This window comes from Diaporthe batatas, assembly GCF_019321695.1.
Source record: "Diaporthe batatas strain CRI 302-4 chromosome Unknown Contig00008, whole genome shotgun sequence".
Classification (NCBI taxonomy): domain Eukaryota; kingdom Fungi; phylum Ascomycota; class Sordariomycetes; order Diaporthales; family Diaporthaceae; genus Diaporthe; species Diaporthe batatas.
This window is the reverse complement of record NW_025408555.1, coordinates 2189153-2206042: the sequence shown is the minus strand read 5'-3', so window position 1 is coordinate 2206042 and position 16890 is coordinate 2189153. Positions and strand designations below refer to the sequence as shown.

Genomic DNA, 16890 nt, shown 5'->3' with positions numbered 1-16890 from the left:
TCGAATGGTCGGGTGTTTTTCGTCTGTATATATTTGCAAATCGCCACTGTTTAGTTCGTGCGACTTAGGCTTAGCCACACTGTTTGTAATTCTCGGATGAATCAATAATTACAAGTCTTCCGAGGAAAAAAGCACCATGAGGTCGTAGCCATGTCTAAGCCCTGTCGCATCTGAAAGAACCCGTGCACCCCATGCTTCTCAGCTCGGCATCCAAAGGCGACCCTCGGGGATGTGGCGTAGTCTTGATGTAATTGATCTTGACACAATCATAATCTGCTTGGGCCCATACTGCAGTCTCCAGTACTACTGATTAAAACCCGCTGGTGGCCTCCAAGCCCTGGGCTTACTCAATATGCTATCCAGCCTTCTTGCTTGGTGTCGCCACAACTGAATGAGTAATGATGATATCCAAAGCTTGCGGGCAAGTCAAATCCCCATCTAGACTTACTTCATCTTGTGCCGATGCAGGAGAAGACGGAATCGGCCTTCCGTCTTGGATCTAGCCCTGAGACTCTACTGGGAATATATACATCACTCTGGACATTGAAGTCTTGGACTCGGCCAGTCTCTAGTAGTCTTTTCTTTTCTCGTCTTCTGTCTCTTCTTGATTCTCACGCACAAACGAAAAGAACGGATATCTCGCCGCACACGGGTTCTGACACTGAACAGAACTTTGCACCAGCGTAGTCGAGGCCGCATCGGCGTACGACAACAATGGGCAGACGACCTACCTAGCTGCTGCAGAGGTTTCAAGTTAGGATAAGCCTCATTGGGCTGATGGTGGCCAAACCTGGGGTCCTAATCCAGGGGTCGTAGTCGAGAATAATCGAGTGCACATGTGGTGCAGGAGAGTTCCGCAAGGACTTTCGCCCTTGTGGATTCCAGGTGGCTAGAACCCTTTATTTCAACTTTATTTCAATCACTGTCAGTGATTCGCAGCCAAGACGTCTCACTTCAAGTTCCGTCACATCACTTGGACTGGACCAGGTTTTCCACTTGAGTATAGGAAGCAGACATTCATCTATGCTGCTCACAAGGTCAATGGCGAAGCTGGGAGATATCCCTGGATGTCCTGAAGTCCTTTCAACTCAGGCTCGAACGAGATTTCGTGCCTTCGCAAGACTATACACAAACAAGACTTGCCATCATTGCCACCAGATGTTCAAAATGTTCGTTTGTGGCTGTTGGCCCTGCACAGCAGCCAACCGATCCCCATTTCATACTGTGCGAAGCACCGTATAAAGGCGCCATGTACGTCCTCGGACGTATACGGAATAGAAGCGAAACGACATACGATGAGAAGACATTGTACTTCTGAATTCTGTTACGTATCTCAGAATACAGGAACCTGTCACTCTTCTCACATCCAGCTAAGATGTGGTGTTCAGGCACTGTGGCAGTTTCCCGTCATGTTCGTCAAACACCTACTTGCTTCACAAATGACCAAGAATTTCGATCTTAATTACTTTAACGATCTCAGACTACATTCGCCCGAGATAGTAACTGCAGTGATGAATACCGCGCCATCAGAGGCCAGTCAGAGTCTTCCAATGTTGGCCACGATCATACCGTATCTGTCGAATTATGGTAGCACCGTGCTGTCCACCGGTTTTTGAACCTCCAAACTTTATACAGAATTGCCCGCAATATTTTCCGCCAGGGCATCGATCCTCTTGACGAGATCTTTGACCTTGAACGGCTTGCTTATGACCTCGTCCATGCCGGCCTCCTTCATTACTCTTGTCTGCTCCTCCCTGACGTTCGCACTCACGCCCAGGATAGGCGACCTGCCGACCTCGCCCTTGAGTTGTAACTCTTTGATCTCCCTTGCCGCGGTGTTGCCATCCTTGACTGGCATCTCCTGGTCCATTAGAATGCATGAGAAATGGTCACTTGCATCTTGTGGCTGAGCATCGGAGGCATTGTCGCGTTTCCGCTTGGCGCGGTCCACGACGGCGTCAATGGCTTCCTGGCCGTTGTTGGCGGTTAAGACTTCGAATCCGTGGTTCTGCGCGAGGGTTAGTTGTGGTTCCCAAACAAGAGCTGGCACGTTCAGCCCAATGTGAGTGACACATCACTCAACTGGCCATGCTTGGTTGGATGCTACTTGCCTGCAGTTGTCGCTTAAGTACCCTCTGGTTAATCATATTATCTTCGACAAGAAGTAAAGTCCTCTTCGCTGGAGCTTGGCCGCCTGGTTTCCCATCTCTCTGGTCGCTCGATAAGCTTGATTTATCCCCCGTCCCGGGAAGCTGGGTTTGTCCTCCGCGGTTCGGCTGATCGGTTGTGTTGTCAGTGTCCCTTCCCTCTCTTGCCGGTTCTGAATTTACGGTTGCAGCACGCTGCACCGGCTCCATCAATGTTGGGTTGGTCTCTGTATCTCGATTGAGTCCTGGCTTGTTTGAGATGTTGTTGCAATTAATTGCATCGCCTTCTTGGGCTCCCTTCAACTCCTCGCCCGAGGCTGATTCCGCTATCGTCTCCACCCCGGGTCTCTGTGTTGACGATTGCTGGCGGCTCTGCAGGCGTGGTCGCATGGGTATGCTCTCGGAAGAACTCTGTCTCATAGGTGTGCTCCTCCCGGAGGCGGTGCCGCCTCCGTCCTGCGGAGGCGAGGCGCGCCTTACCCTGAAATAGAAGCCAAAGGTAGACCCATGTCCCTCGTTAGAGCCTACACCAATGTCTCCACCGTGTAGCTGGCACAGTTTCCGTGATATCGATAGGCCTAGCCCAGAACCCCCGTACTTCTCGGATGTCTTGGGCGTCGCCTGCCGGAAGCGCTCAAACAGCTTTGCTTGGTCTTGGGCAGAAATGCCAATGCCCGTGTCTTTGACGGCGACCATGAGGTACATGGCTGGACCGTCACCCCATTCCGAACCTCGAGTCTGGTCCCCTTCTTCCTTGTAATCGTCGAAGAAGACCACTTCTGATGGGTATGATCGTGGCCTCTCAACGGATGCGGCCAGGGTCACTGTAATAGTCCTGTCCCCGTTCGTTCTCGAAGTAAACTTGATAGCATTGGTCATGAGGTTCACAAGCACTTGCTTGATGCGTGCAAGGTCTGCCACCACCCAGTCGACGCCGAGCTCGGTGAAGGAAGCATCCATGGCATATTCGAACCCGATGTGGTTATTTTTCAGCTCGGCTTGGAAGACCTTGAGCTGCTTTGACAGAACCCACTTGGGCTGCGACGCGCTGGGGGCGAGCGACATCATGGCACTGTCGAGCTTTGAGAAGTTCAGGATGTCATCCACAAGAACACTCTGGTGTGAGACACAGACCAGAATAGTCTCGGCGCAATCGATTATCTCGGCGATCTGCCCTGACTGGGACCCGCTGTCCTTAATGGCCTTGCTTGTTTCTTTTATCTCCTCGGCTAGGTGCAAGACGGCACTCAGGGGGTTCCGAATCTCGTGGGAAACCATGTCGATAAAGCGCTCCTGCTGCTGCTTGCGGTCCTTTGCATCGTGTGCCGTACGCTCCTGTGCCAGCTCGGCCGTCTTGAGCTCCGTGATGTCGACGACGGCGCAGATGTATCCCGAGGTCCTCGTAGAGTTTAGGGGACGGAGCAAGAACATGCGCCACTCATCGTTCTCGGGCTGGTCCGGGTCATTCCTCTCGCCTTCGTCGCCCGACACACATCTAAAGTCAACCTTGACATCCCTCCGTTCCTTGAATGCCTCACGATACTCTGACATGACCCGCTCGTAATCGCGGGGATCGATGCTCTCGGGCCAGGAGCGGAACTCGCGAGAGGTTTTCTTTGTTGTCAGGCTGAAGAACTGGTCATTGACGAAGACAGCCTCGGCCTAGACGCTCCCGTCAGTACCCACCCCGGTCGGATCGAGATGTCACCAGGTCCTAGAGTGCACTGGCACTGGGGAGCTTTAGGGGGCGGGGGCTCACATTATGGTTCAGTATGGCCAGGCCAGTGGGTAACAGCTCCGCAAAGCGCTGGAAGAGCTGGCTCTGCTTCAGGTCGATGCGGCCATGCCTTGAGACGGCATCACCCATGTCACTAGGGCGGTCAGAGGGGCCGGGGGGTACAGCCTTGCTGAGGATCTCGTCCTGGTCCTCCTGTGACTTGTCGAGGAATTCATTGTTTTGAGACGTTTGCTTGTCGCTCGAGGACTCGACATCGGAGGCACCGCCCAGAAGCTCATTGTCGAGTGAGCGCTGCGACGAGGGGTCGTCGAGTGACTGAGCAAATGCTCCTTGGCGGTGACCCTTGTCATCGAGCAGAGGGCAAATGACCACAGATGCGCTAGAGTCCTCACCGGGGGTGTTCCGGAAGAACAGGTCACCGGCTACGCGTTGGTCCTTGTCAGCCAGATCATGAGCGGCAGCAATGTCTTGCGAGCCCCAGTGCGTCGACCAGCCCCAGGGAGGAATACGCACCTATCCTGACGGTTCGGCCGGTGACTGCCGCCTGGAGGGCACCGCGGGCCTCACCCCGGTATTTCTCAATTGCGGGATGGCCCTGGCCCTTGTGGTACCTGGTGGCCTGCCCCCAGGCAAAGTTGTGAACGAGAGTGAGTTGGGCGCCCCAGAAGACAGCAGCGGGATGTGGCAGAGCCCTGATAAGGCTGACGTAGGATGTGAGAGACTGTGGCCATTCTGCCGATGGGCCGAGGGGGGTCTCGGACCTGGAGTGAAGTTAGTCTACCGGTCAGAAAGTCAAGCGTAGTATGCATGCGACAACCGAATCAAGTAGTAAGGAATACTGTGCGTATGTGTGGATCCGCACGTTTACGAGAGGGCAAGATACTGGCAGGGCAGGCTGGAGGCCGGCATGCGAGAAAAAGAAGAGAGGCCAGAGGCCAGAGACCAGACAAGGGGGACAGGCGCAGGTGGGCCTCTGGGCAACCAACTCACCAGTCCTTGGTGTCGAGGTACTCGGAGTTGAGGTCGAAGACGGACAGACCAGCGTTGGCGAGCTGCTCAAAGTCCGGGTCGGGCATGGGTGGCTTGGCTGAGCAGCACGAGTCCCCACGATGCCCGTGGAGCCCGCCCTGAGAGTCCCTGACGGTAGGTTGAGAGGGGAGGACGTTGGTGGTGGTTGTTGTTGTGGTGATGCTCAAAACCGGACGACTATACTGATGAAAGCACCGGGACAACTTGAGGTGGGGAAGAAGTTTGGAATCTCGCAGAGTCGATGATTGTTGTGGCGGCAGCAGTGTCGCAGAGTTGGCGGGCAGAGTCAAGCGTCCACTGGTGTGGTCACAGCACGAGAAGCCATGCGAGTTTGGGCAGTTTGTGACTGTCGATCGATTCTTCTTAGATGATGCGCCCAGCAGCTGCGTGTCCCATCCGTTGTCTCCTTGTCATGCTCTACCCATCCATCTGCAGTTTTGGGTCTGGGGTCTGGACGGTTCTGGTTGTGCAGCTGTGGATGATATGAGCGTAGATCGGACTGACATGATCCGCCAGACGGACGGGCTGTTGAAGGGAACCTAGGTAGTGAGAAGTAGAGACAGTTGGGCCGGGCTGATCTGGGCTGGGCTGAGATGGGCTGAGATGGGTGGGGGTGACGACTGCAGGATCCCACGACGGCGGTGACGGCGACGATCCTAGACTGGGACGGAGGTATTGTAAGACTTGTGACCAAGACCTGTGACCAAAACGTTTTGCTGCTGCTGCTGCTGCTGCTGCTGCTGCTGTACCCGCACGAGGGTGGGTGCTCCCAGACTTCCAGGCCTGCCTTGCCTTGCCTTGACTGAGACTGACTGACTGGGCCTCAAACCGACTTCCAAGGTTCTGTCTGTCCAGGCAAGAGCTGGGTGGGCTATGAGAGCAAGCGCAGACAGGGAAGGAAGGACCCGAGGCACGAGTGAGTGAGTGTGAGGCGTGAGTGCGGTCGTTGTGTGCCCTGGCACATTACGTCACTGCCGTCCCCTGTTTGCGCCTTCCCGTCCTCAGCATGTACCCAGGTATTTAGGTACACTACTTGACTACATCATCCCTTGTCCGCCATGGATAGTGCGGCGCCTTCTATGTGGTAGCGCCTGGATGGCAGGATGGGAGGGGCAACTGATGAGCAAATGACCAGCATCATTTCCGCCTGTGGCGGTTTGACCATGTGTCTATCGATAGAGGAGGGGGGTGGGTTGTTTGGTTACTTTGCTGTATCACAGCGTGGCATTTCTTGTGTCCGCGTGCATTTGCATGGGTTTCTGAGCCCGACCCCTGCCTGCCCTGCCTGCCCTGCCTGCCCTGCCTGCCCTGCCTGCCCTGCCTGCCACAGTCTAATCCCACCCAGCAGGAAGGCACCCGACAGGTACGTCCGTACTCCGTACATGTCGATGTATCCTGTACCTGGGTGCCTCCGAGGTAGCTGCGTCTCTATTACTCCACCTGAACGCTCCATGAGTCGTGTGACTACGGAGTATTCCATATCTATCTACCTAGGTACTTATGTATGTACCTTACCCAGATAGAGGCTTAGAGGCTGAGAGAGGGAGGGGCAGAAGGGTTGAGGGTTGAGGGTTGGAGGGTTAGAGGGTTGAAGGGAACGGTACGGGTACTGCCCAGAGCCTGCCTAATCAGGTCGCTGTCATGGTACAATGTACCACAGTACGTGTTTAGGTAGTCTTCAGGGCCGCCAGGGTACCCAACGCATCCAGGGCACCATGCTGCGGTACGTCTGTAGATCCGTCCTTCCATCGGCGGTCTAGAACCTCGACCATGCATAATAGGCACGCCACCTGGGGGATCTACCTCTCTGCCCAGCCAGTTAGCTGCCAGCTTACCGTCTCCTCTCGCCTGTAGGCACTGTAGATCCTATGTCCCAGGCGGCCAAGCCAGGTACCCCATATGCGCCTGACGTAGTCTTGCAGCAGGTGCCCTAGGGTACGTGCCCGACCTGCGTCCTCACCGGCCAGGCTTAGGCCGGCCCCAACCCGTGGACCATGGTTTGACAACCTCACGTCTGTTGCAGTATGTCAATATGGACGCACCGAGTCTTGCTGCACATGGCTTCCAAGGTTTTGACAGTGACTTGCCAATCCTCTATACAGCACAGGGCTGTTTTTCTCTGTGAGCTTTGGGCGTGTATGTGATAAAAGCAAAACTATTTCTCTGAGAGGCCACCATGTCGGACTGCAAAGCTCTCGAGCTTGATCTATCTGGGAAGATTTCATCTAGCCTGCTCGCCACCAGCTAGGTCCTGAAGTCTGCTGGGTTGGCTTCATCGCACATGAGGCCATGCCATGCATACCTTCCTGGGCAGCTATTTATATTGTAATTAAGGCTTTGTCAGAAATTCAACATGTAGGTGGCTGGCTTCAGTGGTGGTTCAAATGTTTCATTTCTACCTAGGTGTCCCCATACATCAATAACCTCGGCATGTATTAAAATGTGTGTGGCACCTTTATAGAGTGGTAATCTGAAACGTTCCAGACACAGCGTTTAAAAAACGACATAATTTAGCTTCATTTCAATGATTTGTCTCGAGATACTGTCCGCTTGCAAACTTCACTGTCTATCTACATAGCATGGAGATCTCCTGTTCATCTTTGAATGAAACCATGCTCGCTTCCAGGGTTCAATTTTCCAAGTATACTAAAAGCATAGGGAAATTTAAAGGCCCTGCATGCCCGAATATGTGTAAAAACCTTGATAGGAACTAATCAAATTTACTGTGTAGCCCGGGCATTGTAATTCTTGAGTGAAGTGTTGGACAACAAAAGTGATATGTCAGCATAGTGCAAGGCACTGCTGAACTACATTGAGACGAGTCCTCGTCCTAGTACAAGATATGAGATTCAATGCTTGCCTTGACTGATTAAGAGGTTCACTTTGGAGCGATCTACCCCAGGGGAAGTAGTGACCGAGTATGCAAGACTCTTCAGGATAGAGCCTGTAGCTGGGGGTGAGAGCACTTGATTTGGGCTGGATCTGCCATGTCAGATTGCTCATCGAACTGAGTGGTGGTTTCAAGCGGTTTTGTTTCTAATCCCCATACAAATAAAACATAATGTGGTCACCAGCCCTCATACAGTGGTAAACGCTCAAGACCCAGCGTTTTGAAAAGAAAACACCCGATGCCAATAACAGTGCAGAGAGAACACAACACCTCATCGAACTGATTGGACGGAATTCGACAATTCAAGTTGTGCTATCTCGAGCTCAGCCCACTCCCAATTGTTTTCAGCAAAAACAATCTTAACATTGAGCTTCGAGACTGGGATCAGACTTTTCCACCACTCGCTCCCACCCCCGTTCCGTTTCTTTTGTGTGGCCAACCTCCTTCCCGCACAACTCACAGTCTCACTGCGATACCCTTCCAAGGTTCTTCACTATCGTCAGCTTCGAGGCAATCACAATCGAATACCACCAACACCACATCCCCATTTCCAATCAATCCAGCCCTCCCCCCCCACATCCTCAAGTCAGAACTTCTTCAGCGACGCCAGCCGCCATGCCCAAGACCCCAGAGAACCGCGACGCCACCGTCGTCTACCCAGGCACGTCGCCCGAGCTGATGATGGCCTACCGCATCTTCGGCCCCGGGTACAACGACCTCGACGCGCTCGCCGAGCAGAAGAGGGCCATCGTCACGCCCTCGTGCGACCTGACGGGCGAGGGCGGCGGCGGCGGCGAGCTCACGCGCCTGGGCCAGGACCTCGCGGCGAGCATGGACCTCGACATTAACCAGATCATGTGTTGGTGGCCCCTGGCATCCTCATTTCCCTTCTCCTTCTCCTGCCTGCGAGATACCCCCTCCCCCGTCCTCCGTTCCCTTCCAATTTCAGGGCCCGTATACGTAGGACCATGTGACTGACCGACTGACAAACAAACAAACACACCAGCCGCCTACAAGAAGTACAAGAAGGAGATCAAGCGCATGAACAAGGCAGACCGCGACCTCAAGCGCAAGCGCGACCAGCTCGAAGGCGCCGACGCGCAGGACGCCTCGCAGTCGCAGTCGCAGTCGCAGTCGCAGTCGCAGTCGCAGTCCCCGTCCACGTCCCCGTCCACGTCCCCGTCCACGTCCCCGTCCGGCGACAGCGACAGCGACAGCGACTCCTCCGACGAGGAGGCCGACGCTGCCATCGGCGACAGCGACCAGGACCAGCCCGCCCAGAGCATCGAGGGGGCAGACTCCCCAGACTCCCAAGAGCCCTCCCCGAAGCGCCAGAAGACCCTCGAGGAGCGCCTGGAGATCTACCTCACCACCCCCGACCTCTGGGTGGGCCGCGACGCCGCCCTCGCCAGGACGAGAACCCACGTCGCGGCCCTCGACGAGATGCACGCGACGATCGGCACCTTCCTCGAGATCTACACGACCCGCCTCCCTTACGCGAAGCCCCTGGGCCAGGCGATGGACCGCCTCATCTTCAACTTCATGCGCTGGCGCGACGACGCCGCCCGCATCGAGCGCCTCATCGAGCTGCACGACAACTCGCGGCCCTGGGCGATGTGGGTGTCCCCCGAGACGCCCGGCGTCACCCACGGGCCCCGCGTGGCGCAGGCCCTCTTCATGTTCTGGGAGCTCGACCGCATCATCGTCGGGATGCGCCGCGCCCTCGCCCACTGCGTGCACCTGCGCGACAAGCTCCTGGCCGCGCGCGCGACAGACTTGCGCAAGAGGCACTACCATGAGCTGGTGTTCAACCTGCGGCGGTTCGCGTCCATGTGCATCATTGAGGAGCTGCGGGGGGAGTTTGTGGATGAGCTGGAGGCGGAGCGGAGGCAATGGAGTAAGTTTGTGATCCCGTCTCGTTCCATCTCATGGACACACTGGTGCTCAAGTAGCCAGCACCACAGCCATTTCCCCCTCTGCTGATGTAACTGACTGAATGTGTCCGTCAAACAGGCCCCGAGTCGAGCCCCTGCAGCGAGGAGTACGCGACCGACTTTGAGGATTTCAGCTCTGACTCCGAGTCCGAGGGGGAGGAGGGCGAGGACGGGGAGGGAGAGGAGGACAATGAGGCTGCGCCCGCCACTGATGCAGCGGCGCCCACCCAGGAGTAGAGAAGAAGGAAGTCTCGGGAGGCTGCGGAAGGGTTGGACAAGTTCCCTTTCTTGTATGCTCGGGGCTATCGCGAAACGGAAGTCACATCCGGTCAGCACGCTGATGATACCTTTTGGAGAGACGGGCTGAAAAGGACAACATGAGAGATTCGGTCTCTTCCTGGGGGGAAAAGCCATTGATTGGGCTCCTCACCTGACACCATCTGCCGAAGAGAAAAGAAAAACAGCCGAGGCAGGATGGCTTGGATGAGCAGAGGCAAGATCAGGTGAGGTGGTACAAAAGGAAAAAAAAAACAGGTGTGAAGAGTAAAAGTTTCGTGGACATCCAAGACTGGTTCCACACAAGCAGAGTTGATTCAGGGTAGAAAATGCGAGCTCTTCCCGCACAACGATTCCTAATTCCCTTCAGTGTTTCCCATAGTCAAGTGCCTGAGCCTCTGCCGAAGCCACGCAGGATCACACAGCCATCCAGTCAGTGGCACTCCGCGTTCCAACTGCCCAGGAGCAGGCTCTACGTACACCAGCGCCGGGGGTTCTGTGATGTTGCCACCCATGCCCTCCTGCCTCGTGTCTCCACCCTCTTCCAACTGATTTTCAGCTCTTTCCTCCTCTCGCTCCTCCTCAGGTGAAGTCACTGCTGGCTCATCTCGACCTGCCTTCAGTGGGCCCGTGGACGGGGTAGGAGGGGCACTCTCGACGGTCGCCTGGAAGTGCAAAGGGCTTGGGGTTGTGTGCAACAACGCCGTACCGCTGTGTTCAGAACCACCTGACGGAGGTGGCGAAGACGACGCAGGCGTGGATGGTGCTCGCAGGGGCGTGGCTATCCATAGCGGCGATGCTGGAGCCCCGCTCGTCCTCGGCTGCTCGACGTCGGGCTCGTCTCCCGTGATGAAGGAGTCGTAGCCGGTGGCTACTGGGGTTCGCGAACGGCTAGCCGGCTGATACATCAACGACCTGTGCTGAGTGATGAGTTACAGTTCAATTCCAAGGCATGTATATGCGTCCTGTAGCCAACCCACATGAACAAGACTCACGCAAGACTCACGTGTGCTGCCTCCGACCATTGTTGGTGTCTCCACCACCCCATCGCTGTGCCCTGGTGTTCGCGTCGTCACGCCTTGGGGTGACGGGGCTGTCGACAAAGCGGGCCATGCGTCCCTCGGCAATTCCGTCATCACCTGGGCGATCTCTGTGACGGGTGAGGGATGCGCCGAGACGGTCGCGTGGGTCGGCGTGCAGTGCCAACTCGATGCTCGGCGTGCCGTCGAGCAACATGCTCCTCAGCTGGTCACCGCTGCGCGGCTGGCCGCTCGTCCCCCTGGCGGTGAGCTGGCGACCCGAGCCATCCGGTGCGAGCAGCTGGTGGACAAGATCGACGTTCTCGAAGGGGCACGAGATGACGAACTCGGGAAGGTCCGGTCGGGTGTGGTCCTTGACCACGAAGGAGACGGCCGTATCGTGGAGCAGGCTGCGCGGCACGGGCGGGTAGTAGAAATCGTCCGAGGCATACTGGCCGCGCCGACCAAGGCCCGAAGCTGGAGCCCAGGGGCAGCGCTTGACGGAAGCAACGAGGGTGCGGAAGGGCTGTGTGACGGGTGGCGGAGACCGGGCTCGCGCCGAGGATGGGGCCTCTGGCGAGTAGAAGTCGTCTTGGATGATGGGAGAACGGCCGTCCATTTTGTGGAATTCCACAGCGAGACTGCGTGGGCTGGGCGGAGCTGGGCTGTGGCGGGCCTGTCTGGCTGGTGGGCGAGGGCTCGGTGCTGGTGCTGGTGCTTGTGATGCCTCGGATCTCGAAGACGGTTCGATGGGCTCCTCAGGCTTGTTGTCTCTGGGACGGCGGTCTCTGGCTGACGAGCTTGATTTGCGAGGTCTGCAGCCCCAGAATGATGGGCGGCGCCTTTTCTTGCGGCTGTGGACCTGTGTGACATATAGGAAGTTGACGTTGTCCTGGCTGCTGTAGGAAGGCATCGATATCAAGAGCTCCCACCTGCAGCCAGCATCTGAGGCATCCCACACAGGCAGAGAAATAAGGTGGCCCGGAAAGGAGGGCAGCCATATCTAGAACCCAGAATGCAGGCTCCAGGCTGTCAGGGCAGCCAGCTGCAAGGCTCACAATGCAGTCTTGACGATCAAATGATGGGCAAACAGAGAGCATGGATGAGACACCAGTCAGTATCCTTGTGCTCGGGCTGCAAACCAGCAAGCACACTTGTGGCCTCGAAAGACATGACAAGACAAGACCACTTTGATCTTGGATGAGCGGACAAGGAAAGAGAGCACTCGCTCAAATATCACACACGCAAGCATAAAGTCCACTGATAACTTTGAGACAGACTCCACTCGTTATGCATAATGATCTGGTCGTCGAAAGGGACCTCGTGGACCGTACGAAGTACTGTGGGTAGATCAGTTTCTCGCCTCGAATAAGCACAGCTTTGGGAGAGTGACCACGCGTGAGCATTCCAGAGCCACAATCCCAGTCCGATGCCCGAAACCCTGGTGAGCTAACATGAGGCACAAATGGGGGAGAGGGCGTCATGTCAGGCCAAGGATGGGAAAATGCGGACAAAACCACCAGCTGCAGGTCGTCATTGTCGTCGTCGTCCGTCGCAAACCATCTGGCGCGTCTGATTGGCCCATGCCATGGTTGATTGGTCTTAGACATGAGCTTTTTCATACAGACCACAGTCTGGATGGCGAGGTCGGATTGAAACGGAAGCTAGAGGCTGCTCATTGCATGTAGGATAAATAAAAAGACCCAAAGCACCATTCTGGAAGAGTAATTTGCCATCCGGGGGCGTCGTCCCGTCGAAGAAGGCAAGGCACGCCTCTTGACGGGCCCGGGTAAACCTACTCCCGCCACGACTTCCTGCCGTGTCGGTCTGCCACCCCCACCATGAGTGGGTACCCAGGTACCCAGGTACTTACCCCGCGACTCCAGCATCGCACCGAGCTACCACAGTCGCACCCAAGTTCGCGGCACCACCAGCTCCCATCCATGGCAATCCCAGACGCCGCCGCCGGTGGGCAACCGTTCTGCCGCTCCGTCGCTGGGACGGAGAGTGGGGAGCCCAGCTCGATTTCCCGCGATAACTTCCGAGGTCGCCATTTTCCATGACCCAAGTTTACTTGCTGCTGTACTGCCCTTCTTCTTCCGTTGTTCATCTCCCAACCTGAATCTGCTTGCACCCGTGCTGTTGTGAATAGCCTCAGTCAGTCTCCGACTTCGAGTTCTGTTCTCCGTTGGACCTCACCTCACCTCACCCTGCCCTGCCTCTTCTGTCGCCCTCCTCAGGCTTGCTCAACCTCCCCCAGACTCTTCTCACACTCGACACCGTCACGATGGGCTCCAACCCGGGCATCCTCTATGTGACCATGCAGCCCAGGCCGGAGCTGTCGCTGGACCAGTTCCACGAGTGGTACAACAACGAGCACGGCCCCACCCGCCTCCGCCTGCCGCAGATCTTCACCAACGGCCTGCGCTACGCCGCCACCGACTCGCAGGAGCCGCACTTCCTCGCCTCCTACGACGTCACCTCCATGTCCCACCTCGACACCCCGACCTACCTGACCCTGCGTGCCAACAGGAGCCCCCGCGAGGCAGACACCATCGGCCAGGTCGCCGTCACCCGCTACTTCTACGACCTCGTCTCCGAGCACAAGGCCCCCGGGTTCCGCCCCATCGAGTCGCTCACCGATTCCGAGGCAGAGGGCCAGGTCCTCGTCGCCGTCGAGAACACCGTCACCGCCGTCGAGGGCGCCGAGCAGGAGCTGGACAAGTGGTACGAGGAGGAGCACATCCCCATGCTGGCCAAGGTCCCCGGCTGGCTGCGCACCCGCCGCTTCAGGACGGCCACCGCCCTCGACAAGGACGCGCCGCTCAAGTTCCTGATCCTGCACGAGTACGCCAAGGACAACGGGCTGGGCGGGCCCGAGTACAAGGCCGCCACGAGCACCAAGTGGAGGGAGGACATCTTCGCCAGGGTCATCGCCAACAAGCACAGGCGGACATACTCTCTCTTCTACGTCTTTGGCCCCGCCCCAAGAGACCTCGACCACCTGGCCGCCCTCCCTGCCGCCAAGGCCTTCATATCATCCGACGCAAAGACCAAGACGACGCCCAACGACGGGAAGGCCGTCCTGCAGTCATATGTCACCGCCAAGGACGGCCTCAACATCCCCTACCGCCTCGAGGGCAACACCGACCCCAGGGCCCCCACCGTCGCCTTCTGCAACTCGCTGCTGACCTCCCTGCACATGTGGGATGACCTGGTCGACATCCTGAAGGAGGCCCGCCCCGACCTCCGCATACTGCGCTATGACTTCCGAGGGCGCCACTCCGTCCCGGAGCCACCCGTCCCGTCCACCCTCGACACCCTCGCCGACGACCTCGCCACCCTCCTGTCAGGACTCCGGATAGAGAAGCTGCACGCACTGGTCGGCGTCAGCATGGGCGGCGCCACCACCCTCAAGTTCTCGCTCAAGTATCCCGACAGGCTCTCCAAGTTCGTGGCCTGCGACTTCAACGTCGCCAGCTCCGACGCCAACACGCAGGCCTGGAAGGACCGCATCGCCGTGGCCGAGTCCGTCGGCGAGGACGGCACCCCGGGCATCAAGAAGCTGGCCGCCGCCACCGTCGCGCGCTGGTTCCACCCGGACACCATGACGGCCAAGACCAACGTCGCCAGCTGGATGACCGAGATGGTCGCCGACAACGACGTCCAGGGCTTCAGGTACGGCTGCCAGGCCCTGTGGGACTACAACATGCGCGACGAGATGAAGGGCTGCCGCGTGCCGGGCCTCCTGGTCGTCGGGGAGGGGGACGGCAAGGGCGCGCTGGTCAAGGCCATGGAGGGGTTCAAGGCCGGCGTCGGCGACAAGGGGCTCGACCTCAAGATTGTCCCCGAGGCTGGGCATCTGCCCATGTGCGAGAACCCTCAGGGGTTCTATGACGCCGTCAAGGACTTCTTGTAAGGGGCTTCGTCCCCACCATTGCCGTGACCACGGCGCAGCGTCAGCTGGACAGGCCGGGCCGGACCGGCTCAGGATGCCATTCCGAGACGTCGAGCTTTGCCTGACGGCAAACGCTCCGTCCTTGGACGGGGCCGAGGCCATGAAGCCCGGCCTACACTCGCGCAAGCGACCAGGGCTGAAGCACACCAAGTCGTCGGGACGTCTGTGATCAGCATGGCTGAGATTTAGTGCCTGACCATCCACACGTGTTGGGTGGTCTATCTATTGGTTGCGCACCCTGGGTCAAATAACCCAGCCCATACATAGCCTTGCTTCTATAGAACAGATGTACCGCCCAGAACAGAGAATTGCATGAATTTATGCCGCCAGTATCATTCGTCGGCGTGCCCAAAGATGCACGCCTTGCATGCCCAACTGATATCCCTCCGGCCCTCCGGTTTTACAACATGCTTGTCAGATGGCAGGCACCTCAGTCACCCGACCCTCTCCTGGCTTCTCATCCCATTTCGCCCAAGAGCAATTGAAGCCTCGATCTCCCTCAGCTCCTTGGGATCACATACTCGCCATACTAATCAGCACGCCCGCATCCTCGTAGTGTTCTGCCTCGAAGTATCTGCTGTCTGTGTCGGGTATGTTCTGTCAAGCACTTATCCCATTCAAACAAGATTTCCAGATTTCCTAACCATTCAATCGAACAACTTGAAAGCCTACAATGTCCCTTTGGTCCCTCCCATCCTACCATCATACGTATTCAGCCCAACGGACAACAGTCTCCTCCATCCCCCTCAACACCCCCCCCCCCACCAGGGCTCCTGGCACGGTTTCCTGGCCGAGCACTCGAGATCAAGCTGTATGAAAGCAAGACACTGCTCTGCTGGTGTTCTCCGTCAGGCGATTCGGTCTCGACAGGGTCCCGTTTTGCACTGTCCATGCCAAAGAATTGCCGTCAACATCAAGACTCCTTACAAGCGTAAGAATGCTACTGGCTCTTTGTAAGATGCGTCACGGGTGAGATTGACCAGAGCTGATTTAACCTTTGTCCAGGCTATGGCCTCGAGAATGGACAGCTAGATCCGGAGGGATTCGCCGACTACAAGGATTACCACTACATGACGAAGGATGGCCCACAGTTAGGACATGTTATGTGCCCTTCGCACAGCCTGATCCCGACCTTCAGAGCCGACGCAGAGAGCTGTTACGACACCATGGTGGGACTCACTCAGAGGGCCTTCCCACTGCTCGCAGCATCCCTACCTCTTGAGCACAGTCGCTTGAGACAAATTCATTTCGAATGAGCCAACTTAGGCTGATCGGCTGGGAAGCTGACCTCACAACCCGAAAAAGACATGTTCGAAATGTCTGCGAAACACTACACACGTATATATCTTCATGCTGCAGCACGCAATGTTGCCTCCGAGTCCCTTCGGGTGACGGAGAAAAGACTGACCGCCGGTCACGATCCTTTTGAGTTGATTCATCCTGACTCTTAATTTCACTTTTTTCTCTCGTGTTCCAAGAAAATGTCGTGCCCGAATTTGAATTCTGGTCAGCCTCCGTGCATATTCTCGGCATTTCTACAGAAAATATACTGTGTTCTCTTCTGCCAGTGATCTCTTTATCTCAATTCACCCCAATTCCTTTCGTCTGTTCCTGGTCCCGCCTCTTCGAATATGTGTTTACCATGCTAGTTTTTGGTGGCATTCTACCCACTTCGATGGCCCCAGAGGAGACGGCGACAACAAACTTCAACACCTATTAGGCCTTTCACAGAGGCACATCCCGCGGAAGCAACAGCAGCTATCTAGCGATCCCATGTCTGGAATCTATATGACGGTGATTGATAGGAAGATGGCTTTTGCATTGCAAAACCCACGCTACGTGCACATGTGATTTGGTAAAGACAGGCCGCATTGCATTGTAATCTACTGCGCGCAAGGT

General features: G+C 56.7%; 4 protein-coding genes across 4 annotated transcripts; 2 read left to right on the top strand and 2 right to left on the bottom strand.

Moving 5' to 3' along the window:
• Positions 1-1444: 1444 nt before the first annotated feature.
• KVR01_007248 (uncharacterized protein) lies at positions 1445-6082 on the bottom strand. Its single transcript, XM_044781940.1, has 5 exons — positions 4876-6082; positions 4399-4646; positions 3907-4307; positions 2112-3809; positions 1445-2008 (listed from the first exon to the last, which is right to left on the bottom strand). The coding sequence occupies exons 1-5, from the start codon at positions 4959-4961 to the stop codon at positions 1628-1630; spliced, it is 2814 nt and encodes a 937-aa protein (XP_044643501.1). The 5' UTR covers positions 4962-6082; the 3' UTR covers positions 1445-1627.
• Positions 6083-8419: 2337 nt separating this feature from the next.
• KVR01_007603 (uncharacterized protein) lies at positions 8420-9975 on the top strand (the record flags this gene model as incomplete). Its single annotated transcript, XM_044786918.1, has 3 exons — positions 8420-8663; positions 9102-9701; positions 9818-9975. The coding sequence occupies 3 exons, from the start codon at positions 8420-8422 to the stop codon at positions 9973-9975; spliced, it is 1002 nt and encodes a 333-aa protein (XP_044643856.1).
• Positions 9976-10370: 395 nt separating this feature from the next.
• On the bottom strand, positions 10371-12728 carry KVR01_007372 (uncharacterized protein; the record flags this gene model as incomplete). Its single annotated transcript, XM_044793985.1, has 2 exons — positions 11021-12728; positions 10371-10929 (listed from the first exon to the last, which is right to left on the bottom strand). Exons 1-2 carry the CDS (start codon positions 11944-11946, stop codon positions 10371-10373), a joined length of 1485 nt encoding a protein of 494 aa, XP_044643625.1. The 5' UTR covers positions 11947-12728.
• Positions 12729-12939: 211 nt separating this feature from the next.
• KVR01_007423 (uncharacterized protein) lies at positions 12940-15320 on the top strand. Its single transcript, XM_044788705.1, has one exon. The coding sequence runs from the start codon at positions 13321-13323 to the stop codon at positions 14950-14952; it is 1632 nt and encodes a 543-aa protein (XP_044643676.1). The 5' UTR covers positions 12940-13320; the 3' UTR covers positions 14953-15320.
• The last annotated feature ends 1570 nt before the right edge of the window (positions 15321-16890 follow it).

What these genes read in the sequence shown, in the direction of transcription:
- KVR01_007423 (XM_044788705.1), top strand. Translation starts at nt 13,321, where the DNA reads ATGGGCTCCAACCCGGGCATCCTCTATGTGACCATGCAGCCCAGGCCG.
- KVR01_007248 (XM_044781940.1), bottom strand. Translation starts at nt 4,961, where the DNA reads ATGCCCGACCCGGACTTTGAGCAGCTCGCCAACGCTGGTCTGTCCGTC. An exon ending in TACCTCGACACCAAGGACTG is followed by an intron (nt 4,647 to 4,875) that starts GTGAGTTGGTTG and finishes ACTTCACTCCAG; the next exon opens with GTCCGAGACCCCCCTCGGCC. An exon ending in TGGCCATACTGAACCATAAT is followed by an intron (nt 3,810 to 3,906) that starts GTGAGCCCCCGC and finishes GGGAGCGTCTAG; the next exon opens with GCCGAGGCTGTCTTCGTCAA.